Raw genomic sequence first — 26,284 nt, 5'->3', positions numbered from 1 at the left:
CTGGGGGAAGGCATGGAAGTCCAGGTTAGATGGAGTAGCCGGGGCAGCGGGGCCCAGCCCCAAGACCTCTATCTGCTCTCACAGCCTACCGAAGCCACGGCTACCACCCAAAATAGAGGGAGACGGGGCTTTCTCTTGCCAAGGCCTGACCTTCAATCCTCGACCTCACCCTTCCCCTTGTGTCTACACTGGACCTGCCACCCGCCTGGGCCTGGGAATCCCAGCAAACATATCATCCATCCAAGGAAGCCATACATCAATTAGGGCGTGATGGGAAGAACCCTGGGAGGCCTTATGGGCCAGGACCTTCTCTGCAAGTAAACAGCTGTGTGACCTCGGGAAACTCACCTCCCTCTCTGTGTTTTAATTCCCTCACTTGTACAGCAAGCGGTCGTACATAGATTAACACTCCCCAAAAGGTACTCTGCAGAACACTAGCCAGGCGAGGTATATCCCATGAGTTTGGGAAACACCTCAGACCTCGGCCCCATCTTGGAAAGTCACTATGTCTATTAGCATTTAAATTCCTGCACTAAAGAAATTCACGCGACTACCCAGTATTTTCCAGACTCATTCGATTGATGGCGTGATTGCATCATGAGTGGAAACTCACGCCAATCTTCTGGTAAAGTGAAGTTTTTATAAGGCTGCAAAAGGGCATTTCAGAGAGGCCAGGACGAAGTCTCAGGAAAGGCAGCACAGGGCTTGGGAACCTCAGTAGGGGCAATCTGTGGCCCTTCCCTCTAGGCACCAGTAAAAAACAGCACAAGGTCACTTGCGAGTGATTTGCTTCTTTCCAGCCTGTCTACCGACTGGCCCAGCCTCTGGACATCCCAATCCCAAACTCCCAAGGAGCCCCTGACTGGTCTAGCCTCAGTCAGATTTCTCCCCCTGGACCAATCAACTATGGCTGAGGAATGGGAGACAAACCTGCCAATGCCACTCCTTCAGAAGGGGCTGGGGGGGGGGCGGGCGCGGGGGTAGGTCGTGAGTGCCTGAATATAATTGCAAATACAGGTGCGGAGGCTGACAAGTACTCCCCACTGTGACAAGCACCTGTGGCAATATCACACTATGTGAGAAGCACAGCTTGAGAGGGCCTCTTGCATCCTTCTGGCTCTGGCCTTTTGTGGGTGCCGTTTCTGCTATCGGCCAAGACTCTGGGTACAGCAGCGTAAGGCTCTTGGCTCACTGTCCTCAGGAGGCCCCTGCATCACAGCCCCTCACCATAGAAGATGCCTGTTAGACATAGGTTCTCGCTGCTAGCACACAAACTGAAAACGACCACAAAAGATGGCCTCTCAGTCTCTCTGGTCCCTTTCAGGTGGTCTGACGTGCTGAGTCCAATCAAGGTAATTTGGCCACTGTGGCAAAGTGGTTGAGTTTATTACATTTAGAAATCATCCTTTTATCTGTTCACTCATTTGTGGTCAAGCATCAGCTTCATGAGGACAAGGACGTGGTCTGTTTTGCTCATTGCTGTAGCCTAGTGCCTAGAATAGTGCCAGACACACAGTAGCATCTCAATAAATATTTATTGAACTAGTGAATAAATATTTCTAGTTGCAGGTATTTTATTTACTGTAGATTTTACATACCACAGAATGTTTCTCATTTCAAATACAACATTGAGCATTTTTGTAAATGTGCCTGTGCTTTAGGGGAACTTTTGGTAATTGTTGTGAACCTTGAAACAATTTTGCATCTTTTTTGCTTTTGTTCACTTCCGGTTTGTTTGTTTTGTTTTGTTTTGTTTTTTCCTTCTAATTATACCTCCTCTGCTTACTAAATTTCCCTCTGGCTTTAAGTGGATTGGTTTCCTCTTTTGGTCATTCCTGTGCGATGTGGGGTAATTTTACCACATTGGGGTCATTAAAAAAATTATATCTGCCTTCGAAGTTATTTTACCTTTTAAATTCATTTTCAGTCTCTGATATCCACTTTACCTACTTAAATATTTTTCACTATTTTCAATTTAAACATTTTCCTGCGTTGAAGCAATTTGGATACAGCTTTCTACCTGCAGAAAAAGTTGTCCAATGGGATTGAAATCCTGACAATTTTTAATTGGTTTGTCCCAAAAAGAGAAGTCAGATTTCAAATTTTATTTTAAAATTAAAATATGAAAGACAAGTAGGGAGGGCATGGGAGAAGGGTTCCTCAAGACCCACATATTAGGCATTATTTTACCTTTCACTTTTAAGTACACCAGTATCTGGGCTAGAAAGGAGCTTTCATGTTCCATTTTGAATGTTGAACACAAGTTCATTTTGGCGCCAAAGGTAGCAGGATGTGGGGCCCTGGGCAGGCTGTTTAATCTCTCCAATCCTCAGATTCCTCATCTTTAAAATGAGCTCAGTAATAGTTACCCTCCTTCTAGATCAGTTACAAAGAATCAATGAGACAATGCAGCCAGGACCAGGCCACTTTCAGGGTCTGGCCCACAGTGAGAGCACTGGAGCACGCTGGCTCACACTCCCTCAAAGAGCTAGATCCTTAGTTTGACTAACTGGTGTTTGAAAACATGGAATAAACACAATTTTTTAAATTACATAAGTCATGTCCATCATCTGATGAATGGACAACCAAAGTGTGGTATAGCCATACAATAGAATATTATTTAGCCATAAGAAGGAATGAAGTACCAACACACATGATAGAACGTGAACCTTGAAAACAGTATGCTAAATGAAAGGAGCCAGATGCAAGAGACCACATATTGTATGACTCCATTCACATGAAATGTCCAGAACAGGGAAACCTATAGATTGGTGGTTGCCCAGGGCTGGTGGGGAGCAGGGACAGAGGAATAGGAAGTGATAGCTAAAGCATACAGGGTTTCTTTTTAGGCTGATGAATATGTTCTAAAATTGACCGTGGTGATGGTTGTGCATAGCTGTGAAAATACTAAAAACCACTGAATTGTACACTTTAAATGGGTGAACTATAATCTCAATAAAGATGTTAAACTTTTTAATTTTTTTTACTTTTAAAAATACTACTTTATTTATACTCATGTATGAAAAATATGGTCGTACTATCATGTTTACATACATTACCAATATTGGAAACAGAGTTCGATAATGAATCACATCTACATTTTACAAAGGACATGCAAACATTAACACACTGGTTATATAAAGCAGAGTAGGTGGGAAAACAATTAACTATCATTTTCATTTTCATTAAAGAGCAGCACCCTCCGAGAAGAATCGAATCAATCAGTAATATTCATCTATACTGCAAAATAATATATACATAGGAAAGTTAGGGATTGTACTGATTTTATTACTTTTACTAAGCCATTTTATCTTCCTCATACTTACTGCAAAGAAATAAAACAATATGAAAAAGACATGTTCAATATTGTTCACAATTAAGAATCAGCTTCATGCTGCAGGTCTGGGTATATTGTACTATAAGGAACACTGCATGGCTCAAGCAGATCAAAGTACCATTTTGATTCGGACCCTCCGAACAGAACCTCATGCAGTTTTGGTGACTAGACTAACTCCACGGGAGCTTTGATAGACTGAACCATTTCTGTGGTATTCCCGGATCTCAGTAAATAAGACAAGACCCTATATGAAAAAAGGTAAATCAACCTCCTCATAAATTATATCTATAGGCTCTTTCTTTAGTGTAAGGTAGAAAAAGGGGCCCTTTCTTGTATCCATGAACACATGGATACAAGTATTGCTATGGTCTAAAGATTACTGGATTGCTATTGTGTCCATTATAACGAAGATAAGGTAGACATCAAAACCCCTGTCAGATTAAGAAACTTCCACAACTTGACTCGATTCTTCAAATAATGGAGCAAGTTCCTTTTCTAGGTTGACAATTAGTCCTGTATTGGCATTTGCTCCTGGCTCTAAAACTCACCACCAAAGGTAAAAGATTGAATCGAACCACCTCGTAGATATTATAGTAACAGATGATACTTTTATTTTTTGAAAGTCTAGGTTTGCTCCCTTGATCTATTGCACAGGCAAAAGTATATAAGAAACCAGGTCTCGAAGTATGTTCTGGAGCATTATCATTGGCCACTTTAATAACAGGCACTCTACTCTGACACAACACTAGCATGGAGCCCTGCCACACCTGGAAATTTTTTCTACAGGCATCGATTTACGTCATCTGCCATGTTGAACCCCTTTCTCTCTCAAGTTCAATATCCACGCCTCAGCCCACTCCACCTCTCCAGCCCCCAAGATCTAAGGCAGAAGTAAAGGAGAAGGGGTGTCCTCTCCTCTTCCAGCTCACCACCTGCACCACCCATGGGCCGAGGCCTGAACACCGGGCAAAGTGGCACCAGTTATCTGGTTTTCTGGGCTGCCTGGTTCTCTAGTCAGCAGGATTCTGGGCTGCCTGCTATCACTTCAGAGACAGCTTCAAAGGCAGGTTCCTTCGAAAGCCACCATCACATGATTTGTGACCTCTCCTAAAATTTTTTAAATTTGCGTAGGTCAATTATAGAAAAACTAGAAAATACAGAAGAGTGAACAGAAAAAAAATTTTAAATCACTTCAATCTCCCCACCAAGAGAAAACCACTGACAACATTGGGCGACCATTTCCCTATGCTTAGACACACCTATATAGTATTTTACGAAAGTGGAATTAATTATGCTGTACAAATTGCACCGAAGCTGGCATTTGTGTTTTCTCTAACGTTTCAGCCCATACATCTTTGTACTTGACAGATCTGCTTTAACATCTTCTCCCAGGGCCAGGCTTTGCTGAGGTTATTCTGGGCACAAGCACGGGCTTGGGCTTCCAGCCTCCTAACTTCCCAGGGAACTGGAAGCAGGTATGACCAACCCACCCCCAGTGCCTCCCACCCCGCCTGGCCTGGGCGCCACGGGTGACAGGCAGGAAATTTATGAGCAGCTGGAGTTGGCTGCTATTTGCTGAGGGCAGGAACATGGCATGAATCAGGGACCACACTGTGTCTGGGCTGGGAGGGCCCTCAGAGGGCCCCGGCATCTGAGAGTTGCAAAGTTACAGCCAGAGCCCCTTGTGAGCCAGGAGAATCCGCCTGGGGACCATGAATCAGGAGAAAAATTCATTTACTCAACGGAAGATTTATTGAGTTCCTACTGGGTGCCAGTTCAGCGACAAGTCCTGGGGTTACAGTCCCTGTCCTAGGGCCACTTACGGTCTGACCCCAGGGCAAAGCTGAAAACCACTGCTGCTGGTAAATGCTGTTGGTCCCGCCCATGCTGTTCTTCTCCTCAGGCTGCTGACCAGCAGACTGATTGAGCTGGCTGAGGGTCCCGGCTGTGGTGTGCAGACAGCTGTCTATGCTGTCAGAGGCCGCCCTGTCCCACAGGCCCCAGCAACCCAAGTTGGGGCCTGGGTGGGTCCAGCAGGCCAAACCCCTCATTTACTGAGGTCAGTGGGTATGTTCGAACCTCAGAGTCAGTCAACAACATACAGAATTCTCCCGCCAGTGAGAAACAACCACCCCATCAGACAGCGTCGGGATGAGAGCAGGTAGCCCTGCAGACCTCTCATGTGCCAAGATGCTAGGGCGGAGCTGGGTCTCAGGTACCCTGTCCCACGCGTCCACAGCCCACACTGTGCTAGAGCCGTACTTGGAGCTACCCCCACCCACTGGAACGCAAGCTCCAGAGGGGTGTGGTTTTGCTGGCTGTGTCCCTACTGTCTCCTCTGTCCAGGACAATGAGGGCCAGCTCCAGTCCAGACTCTTATCCCCACCACCCCTCCCCACTTCCCGGCTGCCACCTCCACTGCAGGCTGGGGAAGCGTGTTTCTGCTCTGAACCCCCGGAGCACTTCACACCCACTCCTTCTCCATCTCTCTGTGCCATGAATTATTGTTGGTGCGATCGCCATCATCCCCTGCTCACCCCAAGTCTCCACCAGAGCTCCTGAGGAAAGGAGCATGTCATCCTCTGCACCCCTGTCTTCCCAGGCCTGGGAATAGTAGCAAGTGACTCAGTGCTCAGAGCTACCACTACTGGGGCAGCCTCGGGCCAGACACCATGCCGTACTCCTTTGCGTCTGTTGTCTCACAGGTTGGGGAGGGCAGGGGGGCGGGGCAGTTGCTGCTTCCATTTTGCAGATGGGGAAATGGGGGGCTGAGCAGTTCCTCACCTTCCCTAAGTCGCACTGCTAGGACAAAGCAGAGCGAGGCAGACCCCCTAATCCCTAGAGTTCAGCTTCTTCACTGGTAAAAGGACTGGCGAATCTCCAAACCATCCACCCAGCTGCCACCTCCCTTGGCTCTAAGAAAACCTCAGCCTTCATCCCTTGGAGCCTAAGGCAAGGTGGCTGGCCATGGGGGAGTCCTGGCACCTCCAGAGCCAGGGCCAGAGCTCGTAAGGAGCCCACTAGGCCTATAAGGGGTGGCCAGGGAGACTCAAGGCCACCGCTGTGCTGACGCCTTCTTGGGCTGCAGGCCACTCTCTCTGGCTGCCAATTTCTCTGTTTCTCCATGCTCTGCCTGTATGTCTCTGTGCCAACTCTCTCTTGGCCTCTCCTGTGTTTATCTCTCCACGTCCATCAGCTTATCTGTCTTTCTTGGCCCCCACTTCATTCACAGTACAGGGCACTGTGAGGGTCTAGCTGGCCTGGGTGAGGCCTGAGGCCCAGCTGCTGCAGCTTCCCATCTGTTTCCCATCCTGTGATGTTGCCCAGCCAATTCCACTTGACCACATGCTGCTTGTCCAGACCCAGAAGCTCAAGGAGCCCATGACCTTGCCCCACACCCAGGCTGCAGGAGAGCAGACGGCTGGGCAGATAGGGGGCCACGCCAGGTGAAGAAGGCCATCTCCTTCACAGCTTCTCAGAAGTCTCCGACTCACGACCCTCTCCCATACTACACACACGGTGTCGAGGGATCCCCACTAGGCCTGCCTCCTCAGGGCTGGGAACCGCTCGCCATCACTCTTCTGCATCTTTCAGTAGTCCTCCCCTCCCCAATCCGTACCACAAAGTGGCAGCAGGAGTGATGGGGTACCTTCCAGACAAGCCAATCCAAGCCAAAGTGCTGGCCGGCCAGCCTTTGTACAGACCACAGTATGTCTCCAGGGGACCCCCAGGAAGGAGTCTAGCCCTGGACATTGCAGGAACAGCCTGGGTAACAATGGGATAGCTGGGAGAGGCCGTAAGGCCCCTGGGCAGACCAAATGATCAAATGATTTCTGCCAAAACAGAGTGAAAACACAGTTTTAAGATGAGAAAAACACCTCCCCGAGCCCTTCCCATCATCCCTAAGCCCTTCATAGCTAGATTCTGGAGCCACCCGGGAATTCAGGCAGGGGTGGGACATCTCTGATCAGGGCTCTTTACCCATTACCACCTGGCCATTAGTGACACCTCCAGCTGCACAGGGGAGACGCCAAGACTGGGAAGGGAAAAATCTCTTTCACCTATACTAATGCATACACACACATTCAAGTTCACACATATGCACTTCCCATGCACACAAGCACATGTACATGCACACCCACTGACAGGCCATTCAGCACAGTGGTTAAATGTGCCAGCTAGGGCATCAGACAGCCTCTGTTTGAATCCTGACTTCCCTATTCTACCAGCAGTGTGACTCTGAGCAAGTTACTTACCCTCTTTGTGCCTAGAACATGGTAATCATGGTGATCTACTGCATGAGGCGGTAGACAGGATTAAAGAACACAATGGCTGCAAAGCCAAGCACTCAACATTAGGCAGCCACGTCAGAGCACACACACGTATGTCTGTGTATGCATGTGTGTATCTTCCCCCATCTACCCATCAGTTTTTCGAGGCAGGAACTGTGTCTCCACTTCAGATTGCCAGGGCCCACTCAGTGCTGGGGAAAGAGGAGCTGCCCACTAGCTATCGTGGAAGGCAACTAAAGATCCCTTCCTTCCTGTGCCTCCATTCTTCCAGTCATTCGGCAAATATTTTCTGAGTGTTTAGACCAAGCCAGGCTCCACTTGAAGCACTGGGGATCCTGTAGTGAGCAAAACAGAGGAGGAGCCCTGCCCTGACTGACATCCTAGGAGGAGCAGCCCCTGTGCAGCAGCAGCATTCCCTAGAGAAAGGAAGCCTCTTGCTTTCTGTGCCAAAAAGCTTGGGCAGGTCCTTTCCCAATAACTGATGCACTTCCCTGCATTCTCAGCCAGACGTTACTGGATGTACTTTAGCTTCCTCTTGACCACTCAAGGTCAAGCCCAGAAACGTTAGTGTACGTAAGACTCCCCAGGTCCTGGAGGCTTCTGGGGCCTCTTGCCCCAACACTCAATGGCCCCAAGCCTCTTGGCTCTTCTCAGCCTCTGGCGTTGTTCCGTTTGTTGTTTCTTCCCACATGATTAGGCACTGGCTGTGATTCTGGGTGCTGTCACTGCACCTGCTCCAGGAGCTGGCCTCCTGCTTCAATAGGTGGTTTCTGTTCAGCTGCTCTGACCTGAGACACCAGGGGGGTCAAGCTTGTAAGAACTGTGCACAGACTGCGAGTAGTGGGCTCCAAAGATCTGGACCTGGCTCTCATATGAGCTTTCATGCATGGCCTCTGTCACTTAGCTCTTGTTCCAAAGGGTGGGACCTTTGTCTGTTTTGTTCTCTGAAGGGCCCCACACCTAGAACAATGCCTGGCACATGGTAAACACTCAAAACTATTTATTCTTAAATAAATGTGCAGGGCCATCATGCTTTCTTCATCTTTTTCTGCTCATGTAACTAAAGAGAATGAACAAGTGAAGAATCACTGTGTGTATGTGTGGAGGGGTTGTTTGCAAATGCAGGCTGCCCACCTACGTCCTGCGTGGTGGTGGGGACAGGGTGGCAGGTGCGCACCATTGCTACGGAGGGAGTGGGGTGATTCTCGGCAATGCCGTGTAGCTGTTCTACAGGTTCTGGGTGGACTCATGGGGCTGTCCCTGCGGGCCCAGCTGTCTGGCTCTGCCATGCCTGTGACCAAGGGATCATCTCTGAGGGCTCCTGGCCCCTGGGGGAGAAGAGCCAGTTGTGAAATCCTTGGAGACCTTCAGTTGTCTCCCAGTGTTTGCCCCATTCCCACCCGGACAGGAACTCGGCCCACCACATGGGAGGCCCTCCATCTGATCCTGACAGATGGTGCTTACGCCCGCACACTTGTGCAGGTGTGTACACGTGCACGCGCGCACACACACACACACACACAGCAGATAGCGGAGGGACAGACCTGGTGTCCTCTGCCTGGCAATGGAATCAAGTCCTCAGTGGGCAGCCCAGTCTGGTATCCACTCTCTAAGTAACTAGGTGGAGAGGGGACGCGGGGGTCCCTCTGCCCACCTTCCTGATGGGCTAGCAGTGTCTTCCAGTACCCCTCTGACTGTCAGCACTTTCTGCTGACAAGCCTTTTCATGGCCACTGTTTCCTTGAACTCTCCTCACCCACAGAAATTTCTATCCATGTTTTATGAGGAAAGTGGAGCTTGGAAGAAGTCAAATGCCTGAGGTTACAAAACTCATGAGTGGCTGGGCTGGGACTCAGACCATTGTCTGCCAGCCCCAGGCTCTATACTGCCAGACACACCCACGGCTCACACCTTCTCCTCTCGGGGGGAGCAGAGGACTGTGATGGTCTGGGTTCGGAAGCACTTATTCCATAGGGCTGGAAGAGCGTGCCTTGGTCCCGCCTGGCTGCACCAGCTGTATGATCCTGGGTGAGTTTACTCTCCGGGTCCCAGCCTCCTCATCTAGGCCCCGTGGCTAGTAATGTGGCCCTCCAGAGGCTGCTGCAGGAGTCAAAAGAATAACAAGCATGAGAGGGCTTTGCAGGAGTATCAGGTCACCAGTGGCCTAACCTGGTCACCTAGGTTCTCTGAACTTCCATCAACTGAAAATAGGGCTAATGGGGCTATTGGCACTCACTCTGCAGGGCTGCGGTGAGAAGTGGGCAAACTCGTGGAAATGGGGTTCTGCCATGTGGTTAAGGTTATGATACCAGTTAGCCCTCCTGGGAAGAAAACCACCTTGTCACAAATCATCCAAGCACGAGCCATGTGACTGTTCACCCTGCTGCCCTCCCCACTGAGAGAACTTCATGTCTTTCTCAGTTTCAGGAGAGAAGCACCCCTTCTTTCAGGGAAGGTAGGGGATGTCTGGGCAGGACTGACTGAACTGGTGAAGAGAAATGTTCTTGGAGGTAAGGCCCCGGCCCTGCCATTGGATGCAGTGTGAGGATGGAGTGCTCAGTGCTATGGCAGCCACTGTGCAGCCATGAGATGAGGACCAAAAGAAGCCTGGAGCCTCAACATCACTGGAGCCTTGGAGACCAGGAAGCTTCTGCTCCGCTTCAACCTTCTGAACTATGAGAAACAGGGGCCTCTGTTAGTTTAAACTGCTGCTTGAGGGTTTTCTGTAATCTAAAATGCAAAGCTTTCCTCACTGACTCGAGGGAACGAGAGTACAAACTCCCCCAAACAGGGGCCTGTGGGGAGCCCAGGCCTTTCTCTGGTGTGTCCTGAAGCCCCTAGTCCATTCTTCCCTAGAGTCTTTGCCTTCAGCACAGACATATTTAGCCCCACATTGTGGATTTTACTTGAAAGAACTGCGTGTAATTATTTGGGGGCCTACTGTGTGACAGGAGCTGGGACACAAAGATGAAAAACCTCACAATCTAGCTCGAGAGGCAGGCACCAAATAAACATTGTGTAACTAACTAGTGTATTGGGTCTATTGCATAATATATCATGTAACATATCACCTACAAATATAACGTAATGACATAAAATGAACTCTAATATAGCATATAATAGAGTATCGCATAATAGAACATCTTATATCATTACTTCATAGTATATTATGCGCTCCTGACTCAGACTACACACACCCCTGTGGTGAGGGCAGTGAAGTGGCCATGCCGGGGGCCCTGAGAGGAGGCTGGAGTAGGGGTCAGGGAGTGCTTCCAGGAGAAGCTGAGCCTTCCAGAATGAGCAGGAGTTAGCCAGACAGAAGGGGAGAAGGGCACGCCAGGCAGAAGGGGCAGCATGAGCACAGAGGCCATAAATAGCCCGTTTGGGCGAGGAGTTCCGTGTTGCTGGAGTATAAATTGGGACACAGGGAGTGACCGGCAGGAGCTAGGTCACTTGAGGGGGAGGGTCAGGTGTTTTTTAAGAAAGTCTGGCCTCTACCCTTGGCCTGTGGGGAGACCCTGTGGGTCCTGAGCAGAGAATTGAGGTGGTCAGACCTGGCTCTTAGCAGAGCTGCTGGGAGGAGCTCAGGTGGGGACAGACAGAGCAGGGGAGCAGCTGGACACTGGGCCAGCCAGAGTGCAGAAACTTTAAGAAGGGAATGGTTCCTACTTTGCCTTCTAGAAATATTTGTACTAGGAGCTCAGGCAAGGCAAGGATTTGTATTTCCCCTAGAGCCAGCTTTCTGATCTGCTAGGGCAGGTAGAAAGGGATGACCTGCTCAAGGACAGCGGGGAACCAGGGCTTGCTGGTGCCCCTCTGTTCCAGGCCTCCCACTGCGCTGGGGGCAGGGGATTAAGGCTGGCCGGTGGGCAGACCTCGTCACCTCTATCTTCCTGCCTCCCCGCTTTTCCTCTGGAAGCAATTTCTGGTCACTGGGCAAACTCCACAGCATCACCAGGGCCCTGGGCTGGTGGCCACTCCTCCTTCCCCAGATCTTCCTTACCTTCAGCCCCATGAAGACCAACTTCTCAGACAGGAGACGTGGGAGGAAAGATGGAGTTTGCAAAACAATTTCACATCCTTTTTTTGCCACGGACCCCTGAATAGATCTGGGAGGCAGACAGGGCATCTCCCAGATAATACGCTTGAACAGGGCCACCCAGTCACACAGAGCTGAGCCTCAGCGTCTAGACCCAGACATCCACCCAGCGAGGCCACAGTGGGGAGGGTGGATTTCGTCAGCCCATGTTAAGCCCTTCAGATGGTGAGATTAATGGCCCTGAAACTGTGATAAACATGAGTATTTGGTCCTGCTGGAGTTGCCGTCTCTCCAACTGAAACTGGGAGGAGAGGGGAGAGGACGGCAAGAGGGATGAAGTATGGAGGCCTAAGTGGGGTGCAGATGAAATGCACAAATACCCTGTAAAACCAAGAATCCTCACTCGTGAAGAGCTGGCCACCCACAGCAGCGTGGATGACAGGCTTTTTCCACTGCTGGGGTAAGGGGCTGCTGAGGGCAGTGGCGGGGGAGAGGAAGGCAGGCGGTAGAAAAGGCGTACAGGGAACGAAGAAAGTAAAGGGGAAAACCCCAGTCTCCTATCCGTGACCTGTGCCTCCCCCCACATCACATCACCACCATCTGACACTTGGAAGGCATCTCTCCCGCCACAGGCCTGACTCCCAGCTCCTACTCGGGGGTCCAGGGGGTTGTGAAGAACTTGCCCTCTCCTTTCCTCTCCAGGGCTGGCCTCCCAGCTGCCAGCCCTGCCTCAGCACCCCATGGGCCTCCAACAGGCCACCCAGTGACCACTCCCAGGAGGTGCCCAGATTCCAGGCAGACATCTCCCAGAAGTTTCTGGTGGTAGCGGTGGCTAGTTCTTTAAAAAGGCTTCATGTCATGCTGTAATCAGCTGGGGGGCCCAGTCCCTGGGGTGTGTATTAATGCCGCTCTTCTCCGAAAGTGTCCTGCGTTGCTCTCTGATGAGCTGATGGGGGTCTCCATGCCACCTCCGGCCTACACCCTCCCTCTGCATGGACATTGTTCATACAGTTATGCTCGGTATACGGCTTTCTGCTGAACACACTGCTGGGCCTGGGCCCTGCCCACCCCATGCCCTCTCAGGCACCTCTTTCTCGCCTGTCCCCTCCATCCAAGGTTTTATGAAAACAGTTGCTTCCAATTGTCCCCAGTTTTAACAGCTTTGAGAAGAAAAAGTTCAGCAGCACCCAGAGGAACTAATTAGGTAGCCTTTGGGCACCTTAGAGGAGGAAGAAAAGTCACAACTGGTGTTAAGAAGAGGAAGAAACAACATTAAAAGAAAACAAGGGGGAACAAAATAAAAACCAGAGATAAAAAGTCAAGAGAAAACAGCGGCGCCTGAGAAACAAGAATTCCAGCCGCCAACTTTTACGGCGTCCAGCCCTGTTATTCATAAGCGAATTTCCTCTCTCACAAAGGACCTTTTGCACGGTTTTCCCTGCTGCCTCCAAACCAGCTGCTCGCGCTGTTGTATCCTGAGTGATGATGAGGCTCTGAAAGGGTTTTTTGGGAACAGATGGCCAGGGGAGAGCTGGGGAATGTGCCAGCAGAGGGCTGGGCGGGCTGCCAAGGCCTGCGGTGACTGAGTGCTTGGGCTTCCAGCTCGCGTGCTTTCCCTGCCCTCTGCCCTCCGTGGCGCCAGCAGGCCTTCCCAGCGAGAGCTCGGAACATCTGGAGTCTGGGGCTGCCAGGAGGGGGGGGCCACAGCGGCGGCGGGCGGGGGACCCTCTGTTCCAGCGGAGCTCCCAGGGACTCACCACCAGGCCCGCCTCGGAGAACAGCTAATCAAAACCACAGTGTCCGAATGGGAACCAGGCGCACTCCCAGCTGCAGCCAGAGGCCGCCAGGCGACTTAACCCGGTGTCAGGCCTCGCTGGCGGCACATTGCTGGGGGTGCTCAGGGCTGATGACACCCCCTAGCCCACCCCACCCCAAACCACCCCCAGCGCCACCACCAGCAGGCTATTGGCTTCCCGCGGTTTAATGAAACCTCCACGTGCGTGCGGCAGCCTGGCTGCTTACATAAGAGCGGTTGCTCTGGGCAAGGCCCCGCACCTAGCTTTTGCTGGAGGCCTCTAGGCACAGGCCACCCTGCTGGGTGGGCAGCGTGTGAGCTTCAGGGCCTGGCAGGCTTCAGAAGTTGAAGAGCTAGGAGTTTGAAACCAAAGAGACATAGGCTTGAAACAGCTCCACCACTTCTATCCTGTGGCTTTGAGCAAGTGCCTCTCCTGGCCTCAGTTTCCTCTCTGTGCTATGCGGGAAGGGGTTAGTGTAATGTACGTAAGGTGCCTTGCAACAATGGGCACTCACCACGTGGTCAGTGAGATTGCTGGTGGTAATCTGTTTATTAACATATTACTGTGTACAACCAATGCTATATATGTTTGTTGGTATCAGTCCATGAACTTTAGAGGCCCAGGGATTTCTGGGTTGGCTGCATGCTCGGTCCTATTAAGGGTGCAGGAGTAGGGGTTTGCCCTGAGTGCTGGAGAGGGAAGAGTCTCCCACTCAGAACTATTTGCCCTAACCTGCATTTTGGCTGGTCAGCCATTCAGCCCTCCTCCACCCCCACTCGCCACCCCCCTCCTGGCGAGACTGCTCTTTTCTGAGATGTTCCTTCCTGATGTTCCATATGAAGTTGTTACTCTGCAGCTGTAAATTCATGAGATTTCCCTTCTGGTACTCACTGAGAAAATGCCAGTCCTTTCTCATAGGAGACCTTGATTAATCCTTCCAGCAAGGTGGCAAGGACGGTATGTAGGCTCTCACTTTAGGGATGAGTGAACTGGGGATCAGAGAAGTTAGGTAACATACCCAAGGTCACATAGGTAGGAAGTGCCCATTCCAGGATTCAAATGCAGGGCCCCAGCCACAATGCTCTATATTTCACCTACTTCGTGGTCCTGCCAAGAGTCTCCTTGTTGCATTTTTAGGTACCTTAAAGTTAAATGACAGCACCACAGGGAACTGAAAAGAACTGTAGTGTTCTCTCAACTTAACCCCCACCTACATAGACATTCTTTCTCCAGGGGCCAGGACCAAGGGCCACAGAGCCTCTGCAGGGGTTTCCAGGGGGACGCCTTGGCTCCAAGGGGGGTGTTTCTGAAGTCTCTGCATTCCCAAGGGTTAACTCTTAGAGCATTAGGGGGCCTCCCAAGTCTTCATGACTTTCTGAGCATGAGTGGTTGGTTATACTTGTTCGCTATGCCCAGGACCCCAAGTTTTCATTCATACACAGTATGTTGGGGAGAAGAGTGAAATGTGAGTGCTTGTCAGAAGGGGAGCAATTTGAAAAAGGAGAGAGGAGGAGGTGGGGTGAAAAGAATGAGAGAAAGGAAAGCAGCACCCCCAGCCTGTACTCCGCCTCAGGACCACCCGGGAAACATCAGTGGGCCGCGTTCAGCTGAGGGAGGGGGTGTGGCTCTGAGCTCACCTGTGAGGCTCCCCAGCCAATGATCCCTCCAGCCCAGGCCCTGCCAGACTTATGGACTATTGGTGTCAAATGTGAGAGGAGAAACGGCAGCTGAGAGAGCACTCCATGTTAGAACAAACAGCTGGCGACAAACGTCTATGTAATTGGAATGCCAGAAAAAATAAATTGCATCCATTTTTATGACTAGAAGGAAATTTGATGGTGGTTTCCCACCCACCTCCCTTTTTTCCCAGCATAGATGGACTCTGTGGGCTTTGAAAGCAAATGGTATTTAACTCAATAACTTGGCCAGAGGATTTTGAAGCAGAACCTCCTCTCACCCAGCGCACTTCCATGGAGGTTGGGGGCGAGGTGGGAGGCAGGACAGGAAGTGGCAGAAGCCCCACCACACCTCTTACTGGATGGGTAACCCTCGGCAGTTCCTCAGGCCCTCCGCCTTACCTTCATTATTTGTGCAGTGGGATAACACTAGCACCTACCTTGCAGGGTTGGCGGGAAGTCAATGAGGTCATATGCCAGCGCACTCAGCACCATGTCCCGCATGTTATCCAGGCTCTGAGAATGTCAGGTGTTATTAGTATTCTCAGGGCACATTGCACTGGGGTCTCAACAGTCTCTGTGAGCGACATTCGGATCTATGTGGCATGCCCGTGATGAGCAGAGGGGAAGTGAGAGTAACACATTTAGTCACACAGAAAAACAGGCTCAGGCAACCTCAGCTCAGACACTGGAAAGGGCCTTAGAAATCACTTCCAGGGACGACTCACCTTACAAAAGGAGAGACTGGAGGGGCCTCAGCGAGGGTGGCTGTGTACATGACAGGTGGGGACAGAGCCAGGGCAGTGGGCACTCTGGAGGTGCAGGAGACCCTTTATACTGGAGAGGCGGCGGGGGGTGGGGGGGCATGAATCTAGCTACAGCAGTGTGCCTCGCACACTCAGAGTCTCCACAGTCCACAGAAAGAGCAAGTGCCCCTGGGACCTATCCAAGGCCTGGGCTCAGCTACCAGAGAGTAAGGGGCCCCTCGGAACAGTCTCAGCTCCCATTGACTCCCCCCAGCCCAAAACCAATATGTCACCTCAGCTTGTCCCCATCACAAAGCTACAGAAGTCAGCACTCAAGATGTTGTTCCACAGAGGAGTCAGGCCACCCTTGGACTCAGAACTCAGCAGGGAAAGGGGAAGACACAGGTTGGGAGGGAGCTACACCGGCCGTCATGCCTCCTCTGGCTCCAGATCACCCACGGCGTAAGAAACCGCTGGCCTTGCAGAGCCAGCCTTCCCAGACTGTGCCAGCAGGCTAGTCACATGACCCTGGGATCCCTAATGGCTGCCCAAGCCTCTCCCCAAGCCCTTAAGTCAATGAATGTACCAGGATCCCTCTTATCTCTCCTCACTCCCAACCCTGGGCTTGAGAGCAACTTGAGGCAAGGAACTTACTGGCCATTTATCATCAGGGCTTAAACTTTGCCATCAGTGTTAGTAGCTGTTGTTGTTGTTGTTGTTGTTGTCAATGCTCAATGGCTCAAAATTGCTGGAAGGGGGTGGACTAGATTGTGGGAAATTGGTCCTTTCCTATTCTGTAGGTCTGGCAAGGCCCACCCAGCCCAGGTGTAGAACAGTTCTACTGCTTGTCCTCCTCCCCCTCCCCCACCCTCCTCCTCAGCTCCCAGGAGTTGCTGTTTTAAAAACAGGAGCTGTGGAAATGTGGCCCAGAGCCAGCTGCTTAATGTGCATTATCTCTGGCTGCAGCCGGAGTCAGAACTGAGCTCTCCAGAGCCCTTCCACTCCTCCCGCCGGTCTCTCTGCTGAGCGGCCTCCAACACTGGCCTCTGCATGACAGGGGCTTCCAAACAGGGCTCTGAACCCTCGAAGTCACATCCTGAGAGGCCCAGAGATGGAAGACTCACCAGTCAAGGAAGGCAGGTCCCCCATCCCGGGAGGAAGGGTCTGAGATGGGCAAAAGGATCGTGCCTGGGGTCTCAGGGATGTGCCACGTTCACTTTAAATCCCATTCTTAACATAGGTCTGGAGGGACAGGGCAACTCATCGGAGCTGCAAGGGATCTCAGAGGACCTGGGTGCAATCTCCCAAGGAGGCACTCTGAAAAAGGATTTTCCAGACTGTCGGGGCACAATAGCTGTGAGGGAGCTGTCCTCAAGTGGAACAGCTCACATCATCATCAATCCCATCGGTGATCATCACCATCCCAGCTGCCATTTATTGAGGACTTTCTTTGAGCTGATCACTTACAATGGCCCATTTTCTAGTCTCTCCCTTCCTTTACTTTTTATCTCCCTCATTAGAATGTAAGCCTGGCACAGTCTCATCCCCAAACCCTCAGGCTGATCTCAGTGGCTACAGGGGAAGGTTAATGGGGGCTTGATCTGATCCCCAAACTCACACCCCTCTGTCTATAGGGACTACAGAGGATCAAGCCTGCCCTGCCACAGACATCCCATCACAGTGCCCGGGTGTTCAGTGTAGAATTCCCCAGTGTGTAACTTACTGTAGGTGCTCAATAAACACTGATTGAATAAATGAATGAATGAACGAATCTCTAGAAATAGCATCCCCCTTGGTTCTGGTTAACGAAACAGAGGCCTAGCCCAGCCACCCACTCAGGTCCACCAGGCAAGTCACTGGAGACCATCCCTGAGGACACCCTAGAACTCAGCCACCTGCGTGATGACAGAAATGCACGAAGGCACAGCAGCAAGAGTAGGGTGGTCCTGTGAGCCCCCAACCTGTCAGGGCAGAATGCTGGACCCATAGAAGCCTTCAGAGGTCTCAGCAGCTCCAAGACCCTGTCCTGTCCCTCCATCTAGGTCCTCTTGTCTTGGCCCAGGCCCAGCACTTGGGAGATGGCAACCCCAGGACAGCCTGCCTGGTGGGAGGGTGATGAGGATGCAAGCTGTCCAGTGCTCTTCTGAGGTGAGGCAAGATGTCCTCTTGGAGAGTCAAACCGGAAAGGACCTTAAAAATCACTGATCATGTTTCCACCATCCCCATTTATTAACAAGAAAACTGAAGCTCAAAGAGGTTATGAATGGGTCCAAGAAGACACGGGTGATAGGTAGCAAGCCAGGACTTTGAAGTCAGAGATGTTTGGTGCTCTTAACCACAATCTTCCACCTCAGTCTCCCAGTCTGGACAGTGGGGGGATTGGACCAGATGGCCTCTAAAGTGTCTCAGATTAGAGATGATTTCGGGGGCAGCCAAAAGTTTGTCTCCACGGGGCATCTTCACCCCACTCTTCCCTCTTTCTCATCACCCAGACATCAGCCTCCTCTGCAACCCAGGACACTGTCTGCTCCAATCAAGAAGCAGGGAAGGGAGGGGCTGCAGTGCCCCTGTCTGGCAGGTGAAGGGAGGACCTGGGGGGAGGGTTAACGAGGGGCAGAGATGGAGAAAAGGCGCCTGCCCACTCTGCCCATCTATACCTCCGCACAGCCCGAATGCCAGGGGAAGTTCACAGAGAGTTTACAAACCTCCTTTGTCACAGAGCACTGCATGGAGCCATCAATCACGCCCGTAATTTACCCGTGTCACTTTCCAGTGGAAAGCCGCCCTGTGAGCAGCCAGTGGCGCTTCCTCTCTCACCCACTTGATGAAGATTTCATCTAACTGGTCCACGTTAATCACTCCCAGGAATGCGAGGCAGCAGCTGGCTGTGAGGATGCACCACAGCCCTCCCTGGTGTAGGCAGGAGAACCCATGGAGGGCCTCCCTGGCTCAGGGCCCAGGGGCCCCAGAGAAACCTGGAGAACCCCGAGAGGGTCTGTTGGGAAGAAGGAGTGGTGAACTTCAGGGATGGAGGAGGGGCAAGCCAGGAAGGAAGGAACCAATGGTAGGTGACAGTCATCCAGCTCCCCACACTCCCCATCCCCATGCCCAGAGGAGCTGACCACCCTCCTCCTGGATATAGACTGGGTCCCACCCTCTGTCCCTCTCCCTTTAGCCCGTGGGAAGAGAGATCCAGAGGGTTGCCATCGGCACCGCCTGGCACTGGCCCCCAACTGGAAATGCTGGAAGCACAGGCCATCTGGGAATCACAGTTATGCCCAACGCCTTTCCTCCTGCACATATTTCTCCAAATATGCCAGGCTTTGTACAGGCTGTTCCCTATGCCTAGGATGCTATTCCCTGCTTCACCTGCCTAGTGACCTTCACCTCTTGGTTGTCCATCCCACTGGTCCCAATTCAAACACTACTTACACTAAGATGCCCTTTCAAACTCCCTTGGGCAAGAGAGGTAACCTGTCCCTTCTCTGCCTGGCCTTCCACAGTCCCTAGCACAGGCCTCCAGGACCTCCTCACCACACTGTCCTGCCCTTATCTGTTGATAAAGAGGGTCCTCTGACCATCCCGCAAGGTGCATGGGGACTGGGACCATACACTCGGGTTGGGGCTTGAATGCCTCTAGAATGAATGAATGAATGAATGAATGAATGAATATGACCTGCCTTAACGCACGGACTGAGGTAACACACAAGCCAAGTCACATTCCCAAATCTCTCCTGGACTGTCACCTACTCAGGGGATCTCACCCTGATCCGATATCTCTCAAGGGCTATATAAGAGCTTCAGAGATAAACTGTCCTCATTTCAGTGACAAGCAAACACGGCCCAGAGGCCCTGGGTTACTGTCCAAGGTCCCTAGCAGCCCCATTACCAGGAGTAAGGCCATGTCCATACTCCCAGGGATGTGAAAAGCTCTGAAGCTGGGTGAGCCCAGCAAAGCTCCAAGAGGCTGATCTCACTGGCCCTCTGGAAGCCTGGGTAAGTGTGGGGCACCCCAAGTTCCTGTCCCCATCTCCCCTGTCGTCCCCAGAGGCTGCTGCCTGAGTGGTTGGCGCATACCTTGCGCTTCTTGGCACGTCCCTCGGCCTGCAGGGTGCGGGTGCAGCGCTGCACACACTCGGAGAAGCTGAGGTTGCTGCGGTCGGCGCTGTAGTCGAGGTCAGCCAGCCGCGCCAGGGACAGGATGTAGTTACAGGCAATCCTCAGGATGGCCAGTTTGGACAGCTTCTGCCCATATGAGTAACACGGCACCTGGGTAGGGGGAGGTGAGAAGGCATCAGGATGGGCTGCCAGGGTCTCTGTGCTGAGCACATCCCTGTGGGAAGCCCGGGCAGGCATAGGGCCACTCACAGTGACATCTGCACCACCTGAGAGGGGACCGCTAGGCATTGGAGATGGCCTATCTAAGCCATAGACCCGTATTTTATTCTCTGTTCTAAGCACCATCTGTATCCTCATACACATCTCAGCTCATCCACTCACAAATTCAGGGAGGTATCCACATTCCTGTTTTGTAGGGGAAGAAACTGAGGCTCAGCTGGGGTCCACAAGTCAGTCTGAATGAAGCACAGTATGTTCCCACCAGGACAGAGCTCTGTCCCCTGCCCTCCATGAGAAGAAGTCCATCTGAGAGAACAGACTTTTTCTTTCAGCTCTGATATTCCATTCATTCATTCATTCATTCAGTGACACTTGTTTTGCTAGGCACTTGAGGTTCCAATGATGCATAATAATGTGATTCCCGCCTTCAGAGAACTCATACTCAAGAGCGATGTTATGTCATCACAGAGTCAGGGACTCTGGGAACATACAAGAAGCAAAAGTGTCAGTGCTCAGCTGGAAGAGTACATATTTTTGGTGGTTTTCTTTTTCTTTTCTCTTTTTCTTGACGGCCTCTGAACCTGAGATGCTGCTGGGTATAAAACAGGTGCATGATAAATATTTACAGCCCCAACCAGACTTGACATGTTTGTCAGTGATTCATCACTAACTAGACACTAATTGCTCGGGGATTTGTACTGGGTGAGAGACAGAGCCTCTAATTCTTTAACATTGTCCACCAATGTTTGTGCTGCATGAACAAAAAGCTATGAAGACTGCAGCAGAGTTATCTGTTGTAATGTGGAAAGGTCTTAGGTCCATCCGACAGGGGCTAACATACAGAGCCACTGCTGCCATGAGGCATCTTTCATCTAAATGGCTGAAATGCACTCGCCCACCAACCGAGGCTCCAGGTTTCCTCCTCCCTCTGGCTCTCTAGGATCTGTACACAGCATCCATCCCTGCCACCAATATCTGGTACTGATTAACCTTCATCCTACAGAGCGGGACCCCCATGGTGCATCCATTCGACAATTATTTAGTGAGCACTCCTATACTTCAGGCACTGTTCTAGGCCAATGGTTCTTTACCAAGGACGATTTTGTCCCTCAGGGGACAATTAGCAATGTCTGCAGACATTCTTTTTTTTTTTTCAGCATTTTATTTTATTATTAGCTTCAATATATAGTACATTGGTTAGACATTTATATAGTGTATGAAATGATCCCCTGATTACCCTATCACCTGTCTGGCTCTATACCTAGCCATTACATTACTGCCGACTGTATTCCCTATGCCATGCTCTCCATCCCCGTGACCATCTATCAACTACTAATTTATACTTAACTCTTCACCCCTTTCTCCCGGCCCTCAACCTCCCTCCCCTCTGGCCTTCATTCTTGATTGTCACTAGTGAGAGCAGGTGGAGAGGTGCTACTGGCCTGTGGCAGGTAGAGGCCAGGAATGCTGCTATACATCCTACCATGAGCAAGATCCTCCGATGCTCCACAACAGAAAACTACCCAGAACAAAATGTCAGCGGTGCTGAAGTTAAGAAACCCTATTCTAGGCCTTGGAGATAAAGCATGAACAAGATGGTCACCTAAGATGGGGGCCCTAAATGTAACATCCACTTTGATCTCACTTTAAACTCACTTTGTCTGGGAGCTTTATCTGACTTTCCCACCCCAACCCTAAATCACAGGTTTAGGGGAAAGGGGGAGGTGCCCTTGATATGCTCTAGAAGCACCCAATCTGTCCTTAACTCCTGATTATTGTGACTCATTTAATGGTCAGTCTCCCTGTAACCTGTGGGAGAAGGCCCCTGTCTGCAAAGCCCAGCACAGGTCCTGCCCATAAGGGAACCTCAAGAGGGTTTGTTGAATGAGGGAATGAATGAAAAAATGAATGATTTCCCTCCATATTCACCAGGTGACTCCAGAATGTTTGGAAGTGGATTCAAAAATCTTTCTTCATTCTGAAGATAAAGATTTAGCTATTGGGCCTAGAGCTTAAGTATACATACCTTTTGGTTCAACTCTGGGCTTCCTTGCTATGAGACTCTGGGCAAGCGACATAATCTTTCTGAGCTTTGGAGTCCTCATCATGTTGCTAACAGGACTGACCTCACAGTGCAGTAGGGATTAAATGAGATGACATATACACTGCCCAGAGTAAGGCCTAACACATGTCAGCAAATTTAGTTCAGTCAGTGTCATGCATCTCCAAAGAGAGGCTCCAGAGAGGGTGAGAAGCAGGAAATGTGGAGACAAGACACAGGCCTGCCGATCCTCCACCCGCTGGGGGTCCTGAGAGACACCCACATCAGAAGCAAGGTTTGCTGTCACCTTTTAAAATGCTCCAGCAGCCAAGGAGTTGCCCTTTACCTGGCTAGAAAACCCAGGGAAGGGCAGGGAGGTGACAGAGAGATCGCCAAGTCCCATGCATTTCCCCTTCCCACCTCCCACTCCCAGCCTGGCTGCCGCTCCGAACCCATCCAAGAAAAGCCAGCAGAACAATGCACTTTGCCTGTTCCCAACTAGAGGCCAGAGAACCCTGCTTTATCAGCCTGAACAAATAAACAGGTCTGTGGGACAGAAAGGTCCCTGAGAGTTCTGGGACAGGGCACCCCAGGGAGAGAGTACCCCACTGGTAGAGGCCCTAGACATGGGCACACTGTTCCATTGCTTCTATCAAAGTCCAGGTGTAACAAGAAAAGCACCTGTTGAGCTTCGGTTGTATATCTGGCACTAAGGTCGCTATTTACAAGTAGTTTTATCCCATTTAAAACTTTCCCCCCAAAAAGATTATTATCCCATCTGCAGATGAGAAAACAGAGAGGTGACATATTGGGCCCCAGCTAAGGTCACTCAGCTAAGACCTGGATGGAACCAAGAAGCTTGTTTGTCTGGTGCCCAAGGCACATGGCTATAGGGCTCTCTGGGCTCCCACTACCAGAGGTGGCCACATATAGGACACCAGGGGCAACTTTCAGTCAAACGACTCTTCCTCCTCCTCCTCCCCCTTCCCTGTGTGTGTAGAGGAGTGTGCTCCTCATCCCACCTGGCTAATTCCAGGTCGTCCTGGTGCCCAAGCTCCAAGATGCAGCACCTTGGCCCCAAGAGCCCAGCTTAGAGGCACTCTGGGCCTGGGCATCCACTGCAAAGTGATAATCCAGCAGCAAGTTCTAGTTCTAGGAGGCCAAGGTCAGGAGGAAAGAGCTGGTCTGAATCCTGGGCACTTACCAGCAGTGTGACTTTGGGCAAGTGCCTTTCATCCCTGAGCCTTGGTCTCCTCATCTGGAGAGCGGGGCTAACACGCCCTGTCCACCCTGCAGGACCGGGATCGGGCCACCCCTTGCTGTTTATTGTGGTCTACTAAGCCAGGCAGAAGGCTGAGTATTTTGAATATAATACCTACATTCATCTATAAACAATCCCAAGAAGTAGAAAACATCACTTCTACTTCATGGAGCATTTGATGGTGGGGGTGTAAAAATTTCCTGTGACTCTCAGCTGGTGGAAGAATTTTTAGGTTTTGAACTCCCATCTTAGTTGGGTTCTTTCCAATTAGCCAGAAGCAACTGCTTGGGGTTTGGATGGGCGTCTACAGCCTAAGGTGAGGAGGTGGGCAGGCCATCTTTCTTAGCTGCAGATGGAGAGTTCTGGACTGGTCCCATGGGACTCCAGCCTTTGTGTATTACCTCTCTGAGCATCCACAGCAAGGTCCAATGTCCAGCCACCCCACTGCCTATAGAAGAGCCCATGCAGTCGTCTGCTCACCCTGGTCAGAGGACTCAGGTCGAAGAAGGCAGCAGGGTCACTTAGCTCTAACTCCTGAGGGACTATCCAACTTCCAGGAAAGAGAAGGAACCTGCCTCATATTCACCCCACAAAGATTTTTAGGCTTCAGAAGAGCAAGTTTGGGGATTTTTACAAGGTTTCAAATACCCCTCAGAACATTCCATCCCACCTACCCCAAGCTAGACGCTCTCCAGGTTCCAGGATGCAGGAAAGCGTGAATAGGGCACCAACACAGGAGTCTGAGGACCCAGCTCTACCCCTGGCCATCTACATTACCTTAGATCGGTGCATTACCTCAGGGGACCGCAGTTACCTTGCCAATTAAATGGACATCAGAATACCTGCTACCTCAGAATGGGATGCATTTGTGGCAAATGCAGGAAGATGCTACAGAGAAACAAAGCCAAGAATCTACCAGCCAATGTAAGAGAGGCCTGGAAGCCCTCTGCCCACCGGCCTTGGTGCCAGCTCCTAGCCACCCTTCAGACCCAGCCCAAGATGCCCTCCTGGAAGTCCACAGAGACCCGTGGACCACAGAGCTCCATCACTGTCCACGAATCACAACTCAGTATTTAATTCCATTTGAAATTACTATTCTCTAATCTCCAGTGTCAGTGAGTACAGACTTCTTGAGACAAAGCCATTCTACGCAGAGCTGCTAAAGATCCTTGTCAAGTTCTATTTAAATAGATTTTTTTAAATCCCAGCTTTCTACACAGCAAGGAGACTAGACTAGACCTTGAGAACCTAGGTCTTAGTAATTAAGAGACATGACTCCAGGGCCAGACAGGTCTGGGTACAAATTCTGGTCACTTGATTAACCTCTCTGTAAGTATCTCATCTATAACAAGGGAAGGTAGCACGACAGATATGCGACCACAGGCCCAATGCATTGAGGCTCCTAAGCTGTGGGCATGAGGGAGCTAGATAGAAGGGTCTGAGACTGAGGGAGGTGTGGGGGTAGGGGTACCATCCCCACAGCCCCTCCTGGGCCATCCTGAGCTCCCTTGGTGAAGATTCCCTGGAAAACCCCAGGGGTAGCAGAGGAGGGGGCCTGACTGCCACCTCAGGCCTCTGCCTGCAAGGCTGCCATTCCTCCATCAAGGCTGAGGGACTTTGTGCTTTCATGGGAGAGAGGAAATCTGCACGCACACCAGATGCCCCAAGGATGAGCACAGTCTGTGAGCCAGAAGGTTCTGCCAGAAGCCCAAGGCCCACAGCTCTGGCCCCTCCCCTCATCCACCCAGTAAGGCCAGGCTTCCACTTCAACCCCCTCCCACCTGGCCCCAGAGCAGCCCTGCACATGGGCCAGGCCCAGCTGTGCACACATGGCCTTCACATGAGGTGGCGGGGAGGGCTCTATGCAGCTGGGCTGGTGGCATGTGCTTCAGCCTGACCATCTGCCCCACATACCCACCACCCTGGCCCCGCACCCTCCCAGAATAGAGGGCCTGTTCCCTACCTGCACCTCTGTGGCTAAGCAACCCCACTCCCCACGATCCCTTCCTGGTTGAGAGGATAGTGAGATGGACAAAACAGAAGTTGCCTGGCTGCCCTGTGCTAAGGGTGGACAGCTCTAGGACATTCAACAGGCTGAGGATCAGAGCTGCAAGAGCCTGGGCACTGGAGCAACTCACTAACATTGATTCAAAGCCAGGCTCTGCAATGACAGTGGCACACAGCTATGCAGGCTACGACTGCACAATGCCAAGGAGATACCAGCACACTGGAGTCTAGTGAATGGCACACCAAGGAGGTATGCGGTACAAAACCCACAAGGCTTCAATCACCTGACATAGCTCTGAACTTCAGTCTTACCATCTGTGAAATATTTTCTTGGTGCTGAAAGCAGCAGCCAGAGGGGTAGAAAGGGCCTGAACTGGCAGTCAAAGGTCCTAGGTGCCTGCTACTCACCAGCTGTGATGCTCTGGGCATGCGGCCTCCCCAATCTGGGAAGGTTCTCCCTAGTTGCAAGGTGGACAGGCATCTCTCCGACCTTCATCCTTCCATCCTGCGGGAGTAGGCTGCAGGACACTCTACAGGCTGCTGTCCTCCCCAGGCATTCAGACTCAGACCACTGCCCAATGGCAGACTGAATGCTCCACTGGGCCCCCTGCCCAGGGTCCTAACTAGCACGGCTGTAGTCTTAACCCTTCCACCCCACCTCACTGAGCAAACATCTTACCCAAACCAAGCAAGACACTTTAGCTCAAAAGTCATAGGGGCTTTTATCCTCAAGCAGTTCAATTCCCTTCTCA

General features: G+C 51.2%; 1 protein-coding gene and 1 pseudogene across 6 annotated transcripts in view; both read right to left on the bottom strand.

Annotated features, from left to right (window-relative positions):
• The window catches only part of ATOH8 (atonal bHLH transcription factor 8), a 31,843-nt gene that overhangs the window by 2,802 nt on the left and 2,757 nt on the right, over positions 1 to 26,284 (bottom strand). For 2 of the 6 annotated variants that reach the window (XM_039852779.1, XM_039852781.1), the window contains exon 2: positions 19,963 to 20,154. In XM_039852779.1, coding sequence (XP_039708713.1) covers positions 19,963 to 20,154 — 192 coding nt within the window. Of the gene's footprint in view, positions 1 to 18,590; positions 18,881 to 19,962; positions 20,155 to 26,284 lie in introns of those variants that run through there. The other 4 variants (XR_005650647.1, XM_039852780.1, XR_005650648.1 and 1 more) reach the window with 4 other exon arrangements.
• On the bottom strand, positions 7 to 15,573 carry LOC120594613 (ragulator complex protein LAMTOR3-like; annotated as a pseudogene).

The sequence above is a fragment of the Pteropus medius genome, unplaced genomic scaffold (assembly GCF_902729225.1).
Source record: "Pteropus medius unplaced genomic scaffold, Ma_sr-lr_union100, whole genome shotgun sequence".
Classification (NCBI taxonomy): domain Eukaryota; kingdom Metazoa; phylum Chordata; class Mammalia; order Chiroptera; family Pteropodidae; genus Pteropus; species Pteropus medius.
This window is presented reverse-complemented; position numbering and strand designations above follow the sequence as displayed.